Here is an 11645-nt window from a genome sequence, read left to right on the forward strand (position 1 = left end):
ACTCACACCTATAATCCTAGCACTTTGGGAGGCCAAGGTGGGTGGATTGCTTGAGCCCAGGAATTCAAGACCAGCCTGGGCAACATAGTGAGGCCCCGTATTTACAAAAAATACAAAAATGAGCTGGTCGTGGTGGCCCACACCTGTAGTCCCAGGTACTTGGGAGGCTGAGGTGGGAAGGTCATTTGGAGCCTGGGAGGCAGAGTTTGCAGTGAGCGGAGATCGCGCCACTGCACTCCAGCTTGGGCGACAGAGTGAGACCCTGTCTTTTTTTTTTTTTTTTTTTTTTTTGAGACGGAGTCTTGCTCTGTCGCCCAGGCTGGAATGCAGTGGCACGATCTCGGCTCACTGCAAGCTCCGCCTCCCGGGTTCACGCCATTCTCCTGCCTCAGCCCCCCGAGTAGCTGAGACTACAGGTGCCCGCCACCTCGCCCGGCTAATTTTTTGTATTTTTTTTTTCTTTAAGTACAGATGGGGTTTCACTGTGTTAGCCAGGATGGTCTCGATCTCCTGACCTCATGATCCGCCTGCCTCGGCCTCCCGGCTGGGATTACAGGCATGAGCCACCGCGCTCAGCCGAGACCCTGTCTTTTTGTTGTTGTTGTTGTTTTGTTTTTTTTTTTTTTTTGAGACGGAGTCTTGCTCTGTCGCCCAGGCTGGAGTGCAGTGGCCGGATCTCAGCTCACTGCAAGCTCCGCCTCCCGGGTTTATGCCATTCTCCTGCCTCAGCCTCCCGAGTAGCTGGGACTACAGGCGCCCGCCACCTCGCCCGGCTAGTTTTTTTTTGTATTTTTTTTTAGTAGAGACGGGGTTTCACCGTGTTAGCCAGGATGGTCTCGATCTCCTGACCTCGTGATCTGCCCGTCTCGGCCTCCCAAAATGCTGGGATTACAGGCTTGAGCCACCGCGCCTGGCCGAGACCCTGTCTTAAAAAAAACGTTTAAGGGGTGGACAGGCAATGTTGGTGGCCTCTTAGTTCCAGGAGCTGAAGTTCAACATAGAATCCTGTCTTTCAACTCCCCCATCCTCAGGGAGGGGGTGGGGGCCTGGTACTCACGCAGCAGAGCCAGGACAGCCCCCAGCACAGGGAGGATGAAACCCCCCTTCCAGGGATCAGGGCAGGTCACGACATGGCCGTGGCAGTCGCACACGGTGGCCCTGATCACTGTCAGCTGCTCCTTGTTGCCATGGTCAGACAGAGAAAGGTGCACGTCATACGTGTCCTGCTTCAGGAACTTCTTCAGGGACAAGACCACTGTGTCACCTGGAGTGAAGAGATCATTGATTAGCTGTGGGATAGCATCAGTGCAGGGATCTGAGTACACCAAGATGAAAGTTTGAGAATACGGCTTCCACATGTGGGCAATGGGGAGAAATACTCCACAAGCACACTTCGGAAAATAGCAGTAAAAGCTGATCTTTGGCTAAAGCAAAACTCACCATAATGAAAAGGATTATTGGGATAAAATATTCATTTTCATTTTACTTTTAAAACATCGATAAACACAGTATTTTTATAACATGAAGTTTTAAAATCCATGTCATGCAGGACCAATAACTTCTTTGCATCATTGGCTGCTACACTGTTTTTTTCCTTCAAAAAGAATACTCTTCCTAAAAGACAGCTAACCCAATTTTTTTTTTAAAGTAAAAGCAACTTTATTAAGAAAGTAAATGAGGGCCGGGCACAGTGGCTTATGCCTGTAATCCCAGCACTTTGAGACGCCAAGGCGGATGGATCACGAGGTCAAGAGATCGAGACCCTCCTGGCCAACATGGTGAAAACCTGTCTCTACTAAAAATATAAAAATTAGCCGGGCCGCGGTGGCTCACCTGTACATCCCCCAGCAGCTTTGGAGCCGAGACGGGTGACTCCACGAGGTCAGGAGATCGAGACCCATCCTGGCTAACATGGTAAACCCTGTCTCCCCTAAAAAATACAAAAAAAAAAATTAGCCAGGCGTGGTGGCAGGCGTCTGTAGTCCCAGCTACTCGGGAGGCTGAAGCAGGAGAATGGCATGAACCCAGGAGGCGGAGGTTGCAGTGAGCCGAGATTGCGGCACTGCACTCCAGCCCGGGCGACAGAGCAAGACCCTGTCTCAAAAAAAAAAAAACAAAAACAAAAAAACAAAAATTAGCCAGGTATGATGGCACACGCTTGTAGTCCCAGCTACTTGGGAGGCTGAGGCAGGAGAATCGCTTGAACCCGGGAGGTGGAGGCTGCAGTGAGCCAAGATCATGCCACTGCACTCTAACCAAACGACAGAGCAGGACTCTGTCTCAAAAACAAAAAAAAAGGATGTAAAGGAATAAAGAATGGTTACTCCATAGGCAGAGCAGCTGATAGCTAACCCAATCTTGTATGATACACCCATATTTCCAACTAAGCATTCAATTTTTTTGACACTAAGTCTTGCTCTGTCCCCCAGACTAGAGTGCAGTGGCGTGATCTTGGCTCACTGCAACCTCCGCCTCCTGTGTTCAAATGATTCTCCTGCCTCAGCCTCCTGAGTAGCTGGGATTATAGGCACCCGCCACTGTGCCTGATTACTTTTTGTATTTTTAGTAGAGACAGGCTTTCACCATCTTGGTCAAACTGGTCTCAAACTCCTGGCCTCGTGATTCACCTGCCTTGGCCTCCCAAAGTGCTGGGATCACAGGCGTGAGCCACCATGCCTGGCCTTCAATTTTTTTTTTTTTTGAGACGGAGTCTTGCTCTGTCCCCCAGGTTGGAGTGCGGTGGCGCAATCTTAGCTCACTGCAACCTCCGCCTCCTGGGTTCACGCCATTCTCCTGCCTCAGCCTCCGAAGTAGCTGGGACTATAGGCACTCGCCACTACGCCCAGCTAATTTTTTGTATTCTTTAGTAGAGACGGGGTTTTACCGTGTTAGCCAGGATGGTCTCGATCTCCTGACCTCGTAATCCACCCACCTCGGTCTCCTAAAGTGCTGGGATTACAGGCGTGAGCCACTGTGCCCAGCCTCAATTTTTTTTTTTTTAGACAGAGTCTTGCTATGTCACTCAGGTTGGAGCACAGTGGCGCGATCTCAGCTTACTGCCAGCTCTGCCTCATTGGCTCAGGCGATTCTCCTGCCTTGGCCTCTGGAGTAGCTAGGACTACAGGTTTGCGCCACTATACCCAGCTAGTTTTTGTATTTTTAGCAGAGGTGGATTTTGTGCCAGGCTGGTCTCGAGCTCCTGACCTCAGGTGATCTGCCCACCTCGGCCTCCCAAAGTGCTGGGATTACAGGCATGAGCCACACGCCGGGCCACATTCAATTATTAATAAAACTAAATGCATATGACTTGGTTATGTAAGTGCTAATGTTAAGCAGATCGAGTCTGATGCTAACCTGTGTTATCACAGCATCGGTGATCACACAAGCGAAGGAATGCCAGAAATGAGGCTGCAGCAGGTATTGGGCTAACTGGCCTTCCAAGGCCCAGGGGGTGGCAGGCTAACCACAGAGCAGAAGCCAGGCCCAGCCCAGCCTGCACACTGGGCACCACTTGGGGGACACTGCGTGGCAATCCCACAGTGGAGAAGGGGCTGTGTGTGCAGTGGCCTCTTTAAAGAAAGGCCTTTGCTTTAGACTCAACTTTCTCAAGAAGGGAGCTGTTAGCCTGTGTGGAAGTTTTTTCATCGTGCAGGATTTGCCACCACAGCATTGCAGGTTTGTACCACTAAATGCCAGTAGTGCCCCCAATCATTGGGGCAATCAAAAACCCCCAAGTTTCTACCCGCCCCTCGCCCCCATCCCAGGTTGTCAGCCTATCTCAGCACAGATTTCAAGTTGTTTCTGTTAAAATGCTCTGCACTCTCGCTGGGCTCCTCTTAGTCAAAGGGCCAGAAGGCAGAATCCACCCTGTCCCCATTTAGTGCCAGGAGGCAGGGACAGCTCTCCGGGCTGAACAACTAGTCGACCATGTGGAGCAGCCAACATGGGGTATCTGTCACTAAAACATCTCTGCCACCCTATAAGGCTGATTTCTCAGTTGTTCATGACAATGGCAGTGGTGACTAAATGGGCACTTTTTTTTTTTTTTGGAGACAGAGTCTCGCTCTGTCACCCAGACTGGAGTGCAGTGGCACGATCTCAGCTCACTGCAACCTCCGCCTCCCAGGTTCAAGTGATTCTCCTGCCTCAGCCTCCCGAGTAGCTGGGATTACAGGCACGTGCCACCACGCCTAGCTGATTACTTTTTGTATTTTTAGTAGAGACAGGGTTTCACCATGTTGGCCAGGATGGTCCCGATCCTCGAGCTCATGATCTGCCCACCTCAGTCTCCCAAAGTGCTGGGATTACAGGCATGAGCCACAGTGCCCAGCTAAATGGGCACTAAGTGCCAGGTCCTACCCTGATCCTCACCATCGCTTTAAGAGGTGGGAACTGCTGTTATCCTCATTTTACAAATGCAGAAATTGAGGCTCAGGGAGTTAGGTAACTAGTCTGAGGTCACGTGGAGTAGAGTCTGGATTAATTTCCCTGACAAGAGGACAAGGGCAAACAGAAAAATGAAATTAAAGCCAAGAACCAGGTTATCAATACTGTTCCAGGTATTAATAATAATAACATTGGGTTTTGGCCATAATGCTTATGCTTCCCCCCCCCTGCCCCACACCATGGTGAGTGAGACTGCCTAGATTAAAATCCTGATAGGCCAGGTGTGGTGGCTTATGCTTGTAATCTTGGCACTTTGGGAGGCCGAGGTGGGAGGATCACCTCAAGTCAGGAGTTCAAGACCAGCCTGGCCAGCATGGCAAAACCATGCCTCTACTAAAAAATACAAAAATTAGATGGGCATGGTGACAGGCACCTGTAATGTCAGCTACTCAGGAAGGGATAACTGCTTGAACCCAGGAGGCGGAGGTTGCAGTAAGCCAAGATTGTGCCACTGCACTCCAGTCTGGGAGACAGAGTGAGACTCCGTCTCAAACAAACAACAACAACAACAAAAAAAACCCTAGTGACATTTTTATTTTATTTTGAGATACAGTCTCATTCTGTCCCCCAGGGTGGAGTGCAGTGGCACAATCTGGGCTCACTGAAACCTCCACCTCCCAGGTTCAAGCAATCCTTCTGCCTCAGCCTCCCGAGTAGCTGGGACTACAGGCTCACGCCACCATGACTGGCTAATTTTTTAGGAGAGACGGGGTTTCACCATATTGGCCAGGCTGGTCTCGAACTCCTGACCTCGTGACCCGCCCACCTCAGCCTTCTAAAGTGCTGGGATTAGAGGTGTGAGCCACCACATGTGGTCGTGACATTAATTTTTAAAGCCATAACACAGCCGGGTGCGGTGGCTCACACCTCTAATCCCAGCACTTTGGGAGGCTGAGGCGGGTGGATCACGAGGTCAGGAGCTCAAGACCAGCCTGGCCAAGATGGTGAAACCCCGTCTCTACTAAAAAAATACAAAAATTAGCTGGCATGGTGGCGGGCGCCTGTAGTCCCAGCTACTCGGGAGGCTGAGGCAGAGAATCGCTTGAACGCAGGAGGCAGAGCTTGCAGTGAGCCGAGATCACGCCACTGCACTCCAGCCTGGGCAACAGAGCAAGACTCTGTCTCAAAACAAAAAACAAACAAACAAACAAGTCATAATGCTTCTGGCAAGATACTTCGGCTTCTGTAAGCCTTGATTTCCTCATCTGTAAAGTGTGTGTGTGTGTGTGTGTGTGTGTGAGAAACCTGCTCACAGGCTGCTGTGAGGATGAAGGAATCTAACCTACATAGAGCATGTCACGTGGACCTGGCACAGAGCATGCTCAGTGAGTGGTGGCTACGATCACTGTGCTGGGTCCTGACTCTTGCTATGTGACACGGGCCAAGTCACTCCCTCCCTCTCGAGGCCTCAGTTTTTCCACCTACACAGGAAGGCAGCTGGGCTAGAATGGTCTTTTAGGGGTCCTGTGGAATTCCAAAGGCCTCCACCAGGTTAATAAATAGCATCTGATTGAGGTTCTAGAGGAGACCGTTGCCCCCGTGGCCCAAAAGCTGCTAGGATGGGAACGTGTGCAGAATCCTGGTGTGGGGCAGATGCCCACTAGTGGGACTGGCACCCACCCGCTACCACCACTCACTCAGGTACCTTTCTCGTTGACCTCTGCCGTCCAGTAGATGTCTGAGTCGTCTATGAGCTGGGCCTGGAAAGGGGAGGTGTGGGGGGACAGGTCCTTGTCCGTGATGTTCAGCACCTGGGACACAGGGCTTTGGTTGCAGATGGTGATCTGACGGGGCTCAGGGACTGGGCCATGATCGTTGACATCAATCAGTGTTAGCAGGAGGGTTCCCGTGCCAGTGGTGGGAGGGCTTCCTGTTATAAAGACACATATGATGAGCTCCCTGTGACCCACCCAGTCAGCCTCAAGGGGGTTCCTGTTTACCGCCCAGCTCTCGCCTCTTAAGACCTTCCATGCCCTTGCTTCCAATACATGGCACATACATGCCAATCAGGCCATCATTCTCATTTCGGTAAACAGCAGACATTACTATCACGGCACAGTTGCAGCCACTTCATCCAGCCACTATAACCACAAAGCGAAACCTACTGGCTACCTCAGGGTTACTCCAGTGTTTGGTCCATCAGCTTCAGGGAAGCCTCCCTTCATAGCCCTGCTGCAGCCTCTCACCTGCCTGCAGGTCCTGGTTCAATACATGTCAACCAGACGTGACAACTACGTTATAATCCCCCATCTGTCATGGTGTGGCATCACTGATCTGTCATGGCACTTTCCAGTCAGCCCCAGTAATCAATCACAAGGGAAAACTGACAGGCCAATTCAGGACCCAGTGAACCAAAAAATAAGGCTAAACGGACTCTCCAAATGCTGATGTTTTATTTACTTATTTATTTTGAGAGTCTTGCTCTGTTGCCCAGGATGGAGTGCAGTGGCACAATTTCGGCTCACTGCAACCTCTGCCTCCTGGGTTCAGGTGATTCTCATGCCTGAGCCTCCTGAGTAGCTGGGACTACAGGTGTGTGCCACCACGCCCAGCTAATTTTTTTTTTTTGTCATTAGTTATCATTAATTTCTTATAAAAGAGAAATATGGAAATTATTTACACGATGAAAGATTTCAGAACTTCAGTGGAATGGGCAGCTTCACGTTGATGCCATTTCAATAGTGAATTATTTCAGTCTATGTACTTTCCAAGAATGTCACCACCTCTAAATAGGAAATAATCCTTGTCATCTAGAACTACTTTGGTGCCTCCATATTCTGGGAGAAGAACTTTATCTCCAATTTTCATGCTAACTGGCTGCATCTCTCCACCCTTTCCTTTAGAACCCGATCCAGCAGCGACTACTGTTGCTGCAATAGTTTTCCTTGAGATTTTTCTGGAAGCATAATGCCTCCTTTGGTTACAGTTTCAGCAGCACTCCTTTCAGCCAATACTCGGTCAAAGAGTGGAAGAAACTTTCTAAATGCTTGTCCTGCCATGACGCCCTCTGCCTCAGACTCGTACTCTGCTCTTGTGTAGCGCTGCAAGGAGACCTGCGGTCAGACCCTGGCAACAAGTGAAAAGACCGCCTGGACATAGTGGCGCTCGCCCCAGCCCCCGCTGTTCGCCCCCTTGTCCCTCCCCGTGAGGGAAAGCGACTGCCCCAAGGGATGCTGTGATTCACCCCAAGGGCCCTGTGCAGGCCGTAACGCGGGGACTGGGAGGCGGCACACTCAGCTAACTTTTTATGTTTTTAGTAGAGACAGGGTTTCGCCATGTTGGCCAGGCTGGTCTAGAACTCTTGACCTTAGGTGATTCGCCCGCCTCGGCCTCCCACAGTGCTGGGATTACAGACTTGAATCACCACGCCCAACCCTAACTCTTATTTTTTAATGTTTCATCTTTTTGTAGGGACGTGGTCTCTGTATGTTTCTCAGGTCAGCCTTGAACTCCTGGACTCAAGTGATCCTCCTACCTAGCTAGGCCTCTCAAAGTGCTGGGATTACAGGCCTGAGTCACCACACCTGGCTCCCTCCCAACTCTTGGGTTTTAGGGAAATTGGAACCATGGCCAGTCCCTAGGATCAGTCTTTTGTTGTTGTTGCTTTTTGAGATAGTCTCACTCTGTTGCCCAGGATGGAGTGCAGTGGCACAATCTTGGCTCACTGCAGCCTCCGCCTCCCAGGTTCAAGCGATTCTCCTGCCTCAGCCTCCGGAGTAGCTGGGACTACAGGCATGCGCCACCACGTCTAGCTAATTTTTTGTATCTTTAGTAGAGATGGGGTTTCACCGTGTTGGCCAGGCTGGTCTCAAACTCCTGACCTCAGGTGATCCACCTGCCTTGGCCTCCCAAAGTGCTGGGATTACAGGTGTGAGCCACCACAACCGGCCTAGGACCAGTCTTTAAAAGACTCCTCTGAAAGACCCCTTTGACCGTCTGGACTGGTTTGCAAATAGCCCTCCCCGACACATGTTCCCACCTGTGGAGGGAACATGCTGTGCTGTGTCATGTGACCTGAGAACCAAAAGTGGCCCTTGTGGGAAGGCTGGGAGGATGTTCTCACCATTGTCCACGGCCAAGACCATGACTTCGTAGATGTTGTTTCTCACAAACCGCTCATCCTCACGGTCTAGGGTGCCCGCAACAGTGACCTGCCCACTGTCTGGGTCCATGGCTAGCCACCCTGCTGGGTCTCTCAGGATGCGGTAGCTGGAGAGAAAAAGTTGAGACGAGTAACATCCAGAATATTTAGAATTCTGTAGACCTGTGTAGCGCCACAAGGAGAGACCTGTGGTCTGACCCTGGCGACCATGAGAAGACTCCCTGGGCGCAGGCACACTCGCCCCCGCCCCCAGCGCTCGCCCCCTGTCCCTTCCCGTGAGGGAAGGCGGTTGCCCCGGGGCGCGTCATTCAGGGCCTCCTCATACCAACTGGCTGAGGGCCTCCAGGCACCTAAGCAGGATCATATGGAAAATGTGCCTCGCCCATAAACGGGGTCCTAAAGCAGCAGGTGCAGGAGTCCCAAGAGGGATACATGACAGAGTGAGAAATACCTGCCCCCAAACCCCTATTCAGTCTTCAGCCTCAAAGAGGGTAGGAAGAAGAGGACCTATGCAGGAGGGATATTCCTATTTAACAGTCTCTACGGTAATCAGAACAAACGCTGGCCATAATCACCCACCTGCCAACTGTACCAGTGCATGCTGCTCACCGAGCCCCGCTCTTGAGTACCTGATATTTTGATTCTCCTTGTCAGGGTCTTTTGCAGTGTAGACACACACAGCCTCCCCAGTGGGGATGCCCTCCTGGACCTCAACGACTTTGGAGGGCGGGACAAACACGGGTGCCTCATTTACATCCTCCACCTGGACCACTATGGTGGCTGTGGAGGTTGGGAGCTTCAGCACAAAAGGGGTCTCATTGGTCACTTCAACATATAGGGTGTGCTGGTTTTTGGCCTCAAAATCCAAACCCTAGGAGAGAAGAGGAAGAAGGACCTGAACCACCATTTTCAGAGGACTACAGTACAGTTGAGATATCAGAAGGAAAGAGCCAAAACTGAGGGGCTTTAGCCCCCACTAGCAACCATGCTGCCCCTTCTCTGTCCCATGAACACTCCTGTGTTTCCTGAGTGCACATCTAACGTGGCCTCTCAGACCATCCTAAAGGTAACTGTATTAATACGCCCTAGAATAATGGTTCCCAGTGGAGTGGTGGTGATGTTTGAGAAAATTGGGGGGCCTGGCATTGTGGCTCACGCCTGTAATCCCAGCACTTTGGGAAGCCAAGGCTGCTGGATTGCTTGAGACCAGGAGTTCAAGACCAGCCCGGGCAACACGGCGAGGCCCGGTCTCTACAAAAATACAAAAATTAGCAGGGCCTAGTGGTGCATGCCTATAGTCTCAGCTATTTGGGAGGCTGAGGTGGGTGGATCATTTGAGGCCAGGAGGTTGAGGGTGCAATGAGCCGAGACTGTGCCACTATACTCCACCATGGGTTGACATACCAAGACCCTGTCTCAAAACAAAACAAATTGTAGAAGCATTTCTAGTTGTCGTAATGATGGGATACCACTGGCATTTACAGGCTGGGGCAGGGATGATGTGTCTCAGAATCAGAATGCTACAGCTACGAGGAGCTATTCCATATCCTATGTGACTTGCTAATATCCCCATGGACATTAATACACTCCTGGATGTGAAAAATCTGTTTAATATAGAGTCTAGAACACATTTTACATATAAGTCAAGTTTTTGTGTGGTTTTAGTACATACTGCATCTTCTAGGAATGCAGCCCATGGACATTAATACACTCCTGGATGTGAAAAATCTATTTAATATAGAGTCTAGAACACATTTTACATATAAGCCAACTTTTTGTGTGGTTTTAGTACATACTGCATCTTCTAGGAATGCAGCTACTGAGGGGAGCTCCTATTTTAATTTCTTCAGGACTTCAAGAGTTGCTTCTTCACTGTTCTGAAGACATCAACACGACTTGCAGTTTGAGCTGCCAGGGTAACACAGTGTCTGCTGCATTTGGATGATTCTACAAATGGATGTGGGGAACTGACCACTTCATTATGTTTTCTAGTATAGCTGTGCCCAAAAGTTTACATATCAAAATATTTTATATTCAGTAAATTTTTTTTTTGTAAAATTTTAAATTTTTATTTGAGACAGGATCTTCTTCTGTTACCCAGGCTGGAGTGCAGTGGCTTGATTATGGCTCACTGCAGCGTCAACCCTTTGGGTTCAAGCAATCTTCCCACTTCAGCCTCCTGAGTAGCTGGGACTACAGGTGTGTGTCACCACATCCAGGCTGGAGTGCAGTGATGCACACTCGGCTCACTACAACCTCTTCCTCCCGGGATCAAGCGATTCTCCTCTCAAGTAGCCTCAGCCTCTCAAATAGCTGGGACTACAGGCGCGTGCCACCACGCCCAGCTAATTTTTGTATTTTTAGAAAATACAAAAGAGACGGGTTTCACCATGACGGCTGGTCTCGAACTCCCGACCTCAGGTGATCTGTCCGCCTCGGCCTCCCAAAGTGCTGGGATTACAGGCATGAGCCATTGTGCCCGGCCCCAGCTAATTTTTTGTACTTTTAGTGTAGACAGGACTTCTCCATGTTGTCCTGGCTGGATTTTTTCTTTATTTTAGTTAGGATATTCTCTATTTTTAGAAATCATGAGTTAGGTTAGTTATATTATAAATGAACTTCATTTCACATCATTTCACAATGTCGAAGTGGCATTCCAAAGTATTTGTTGCAGAAAAGAAGACAGCAAACCCCAGTCTTTAAAATATATTATTTCATAAAATATTTTATATTCTCAAACCACACCATTCTTCACAGTAAACCAGGAAGTAAAAGAAACTGATGCGCAGGGCGTGGCGGCTCACGCCTGTAATCCCAGCACTTTGGGAGGCCGAGGCGGGAGGATCACCTGAGGTCGGGAGTTTGAAACCAGCCTGACCAACATAGAGAAACTCCATCTTTACTAAAAATACAAAAAAATTAGCCAGACACGGTGGCGCAGGCCTGTAATCTCAGCTACTCAGGAGGCTGAGGCAAGAGAATCGCTTGAACCCGGGAGGCGGGGGTTGTGGTGAGCCAAGATCATGCCATTGCACTCCAGCCTGGGCAACGAGCGAAACTTGGTCTCAAAAAAAAAAAAAAAAAAAAAAAAAAAAAA

General features: G+C 49.9%; 1 protein-coding gene and 1 pseudogene across 2 annotated transcripts in view; both read right to left on the minus strand.

The window, feature by feature from the left end:
* Nucleotides 1-11645, minus strand: part of CDH3 (cadherin 3) — a 61943-nt gene that overhangs the window by 5985 nt on the left and 44313 nt on the right. For both annotated transcript variants that reach the window (XM_017852350.1, XM_017852349.1), the window contains 4 exons: nt 9178-9419; nt 8510-8655; nt 6092-6316; nt 1058-1264 (listed from right to left, as the gene is read on the minus strand). In XM_017852350.1, coding sequence (XP_017707839.1) covers nt 1058-1264; nt 6092-6316; nt 8510-8655; nt 9178-9419 — 820 coding nt within the window. The remainder of the gene's footprint in view (nt 1-1057; nt 1265-6091; nt 6317-8509; nt 8656-9177; nt 9420-11645) is intronic.
* Nucleotides 7138-7449, minus strand: LOC108515428 (10 kDa heat shock protein, mitochondrial pseudogene; annotated as a pseudogene).

The sequence above is a fragment of the Rhinopithecus bieti genome, unplaced genomic scaffold (assembly GCF_001698545.2).
Source record: "Rhinopithecus bieti isolate Rb0 unplaced genomic scaffold, ASM169854v2 scaffold_34281, whole genome shotgun sequence".
In the NCBI taxonomy this organism is placed as follows: domain Eukaryota; kingdom Metazoa; phylum Chordata; class Mammalia; order Primates; family Cercopithecidae; genus Rhinopithecus; species Rhinopithecus bieti.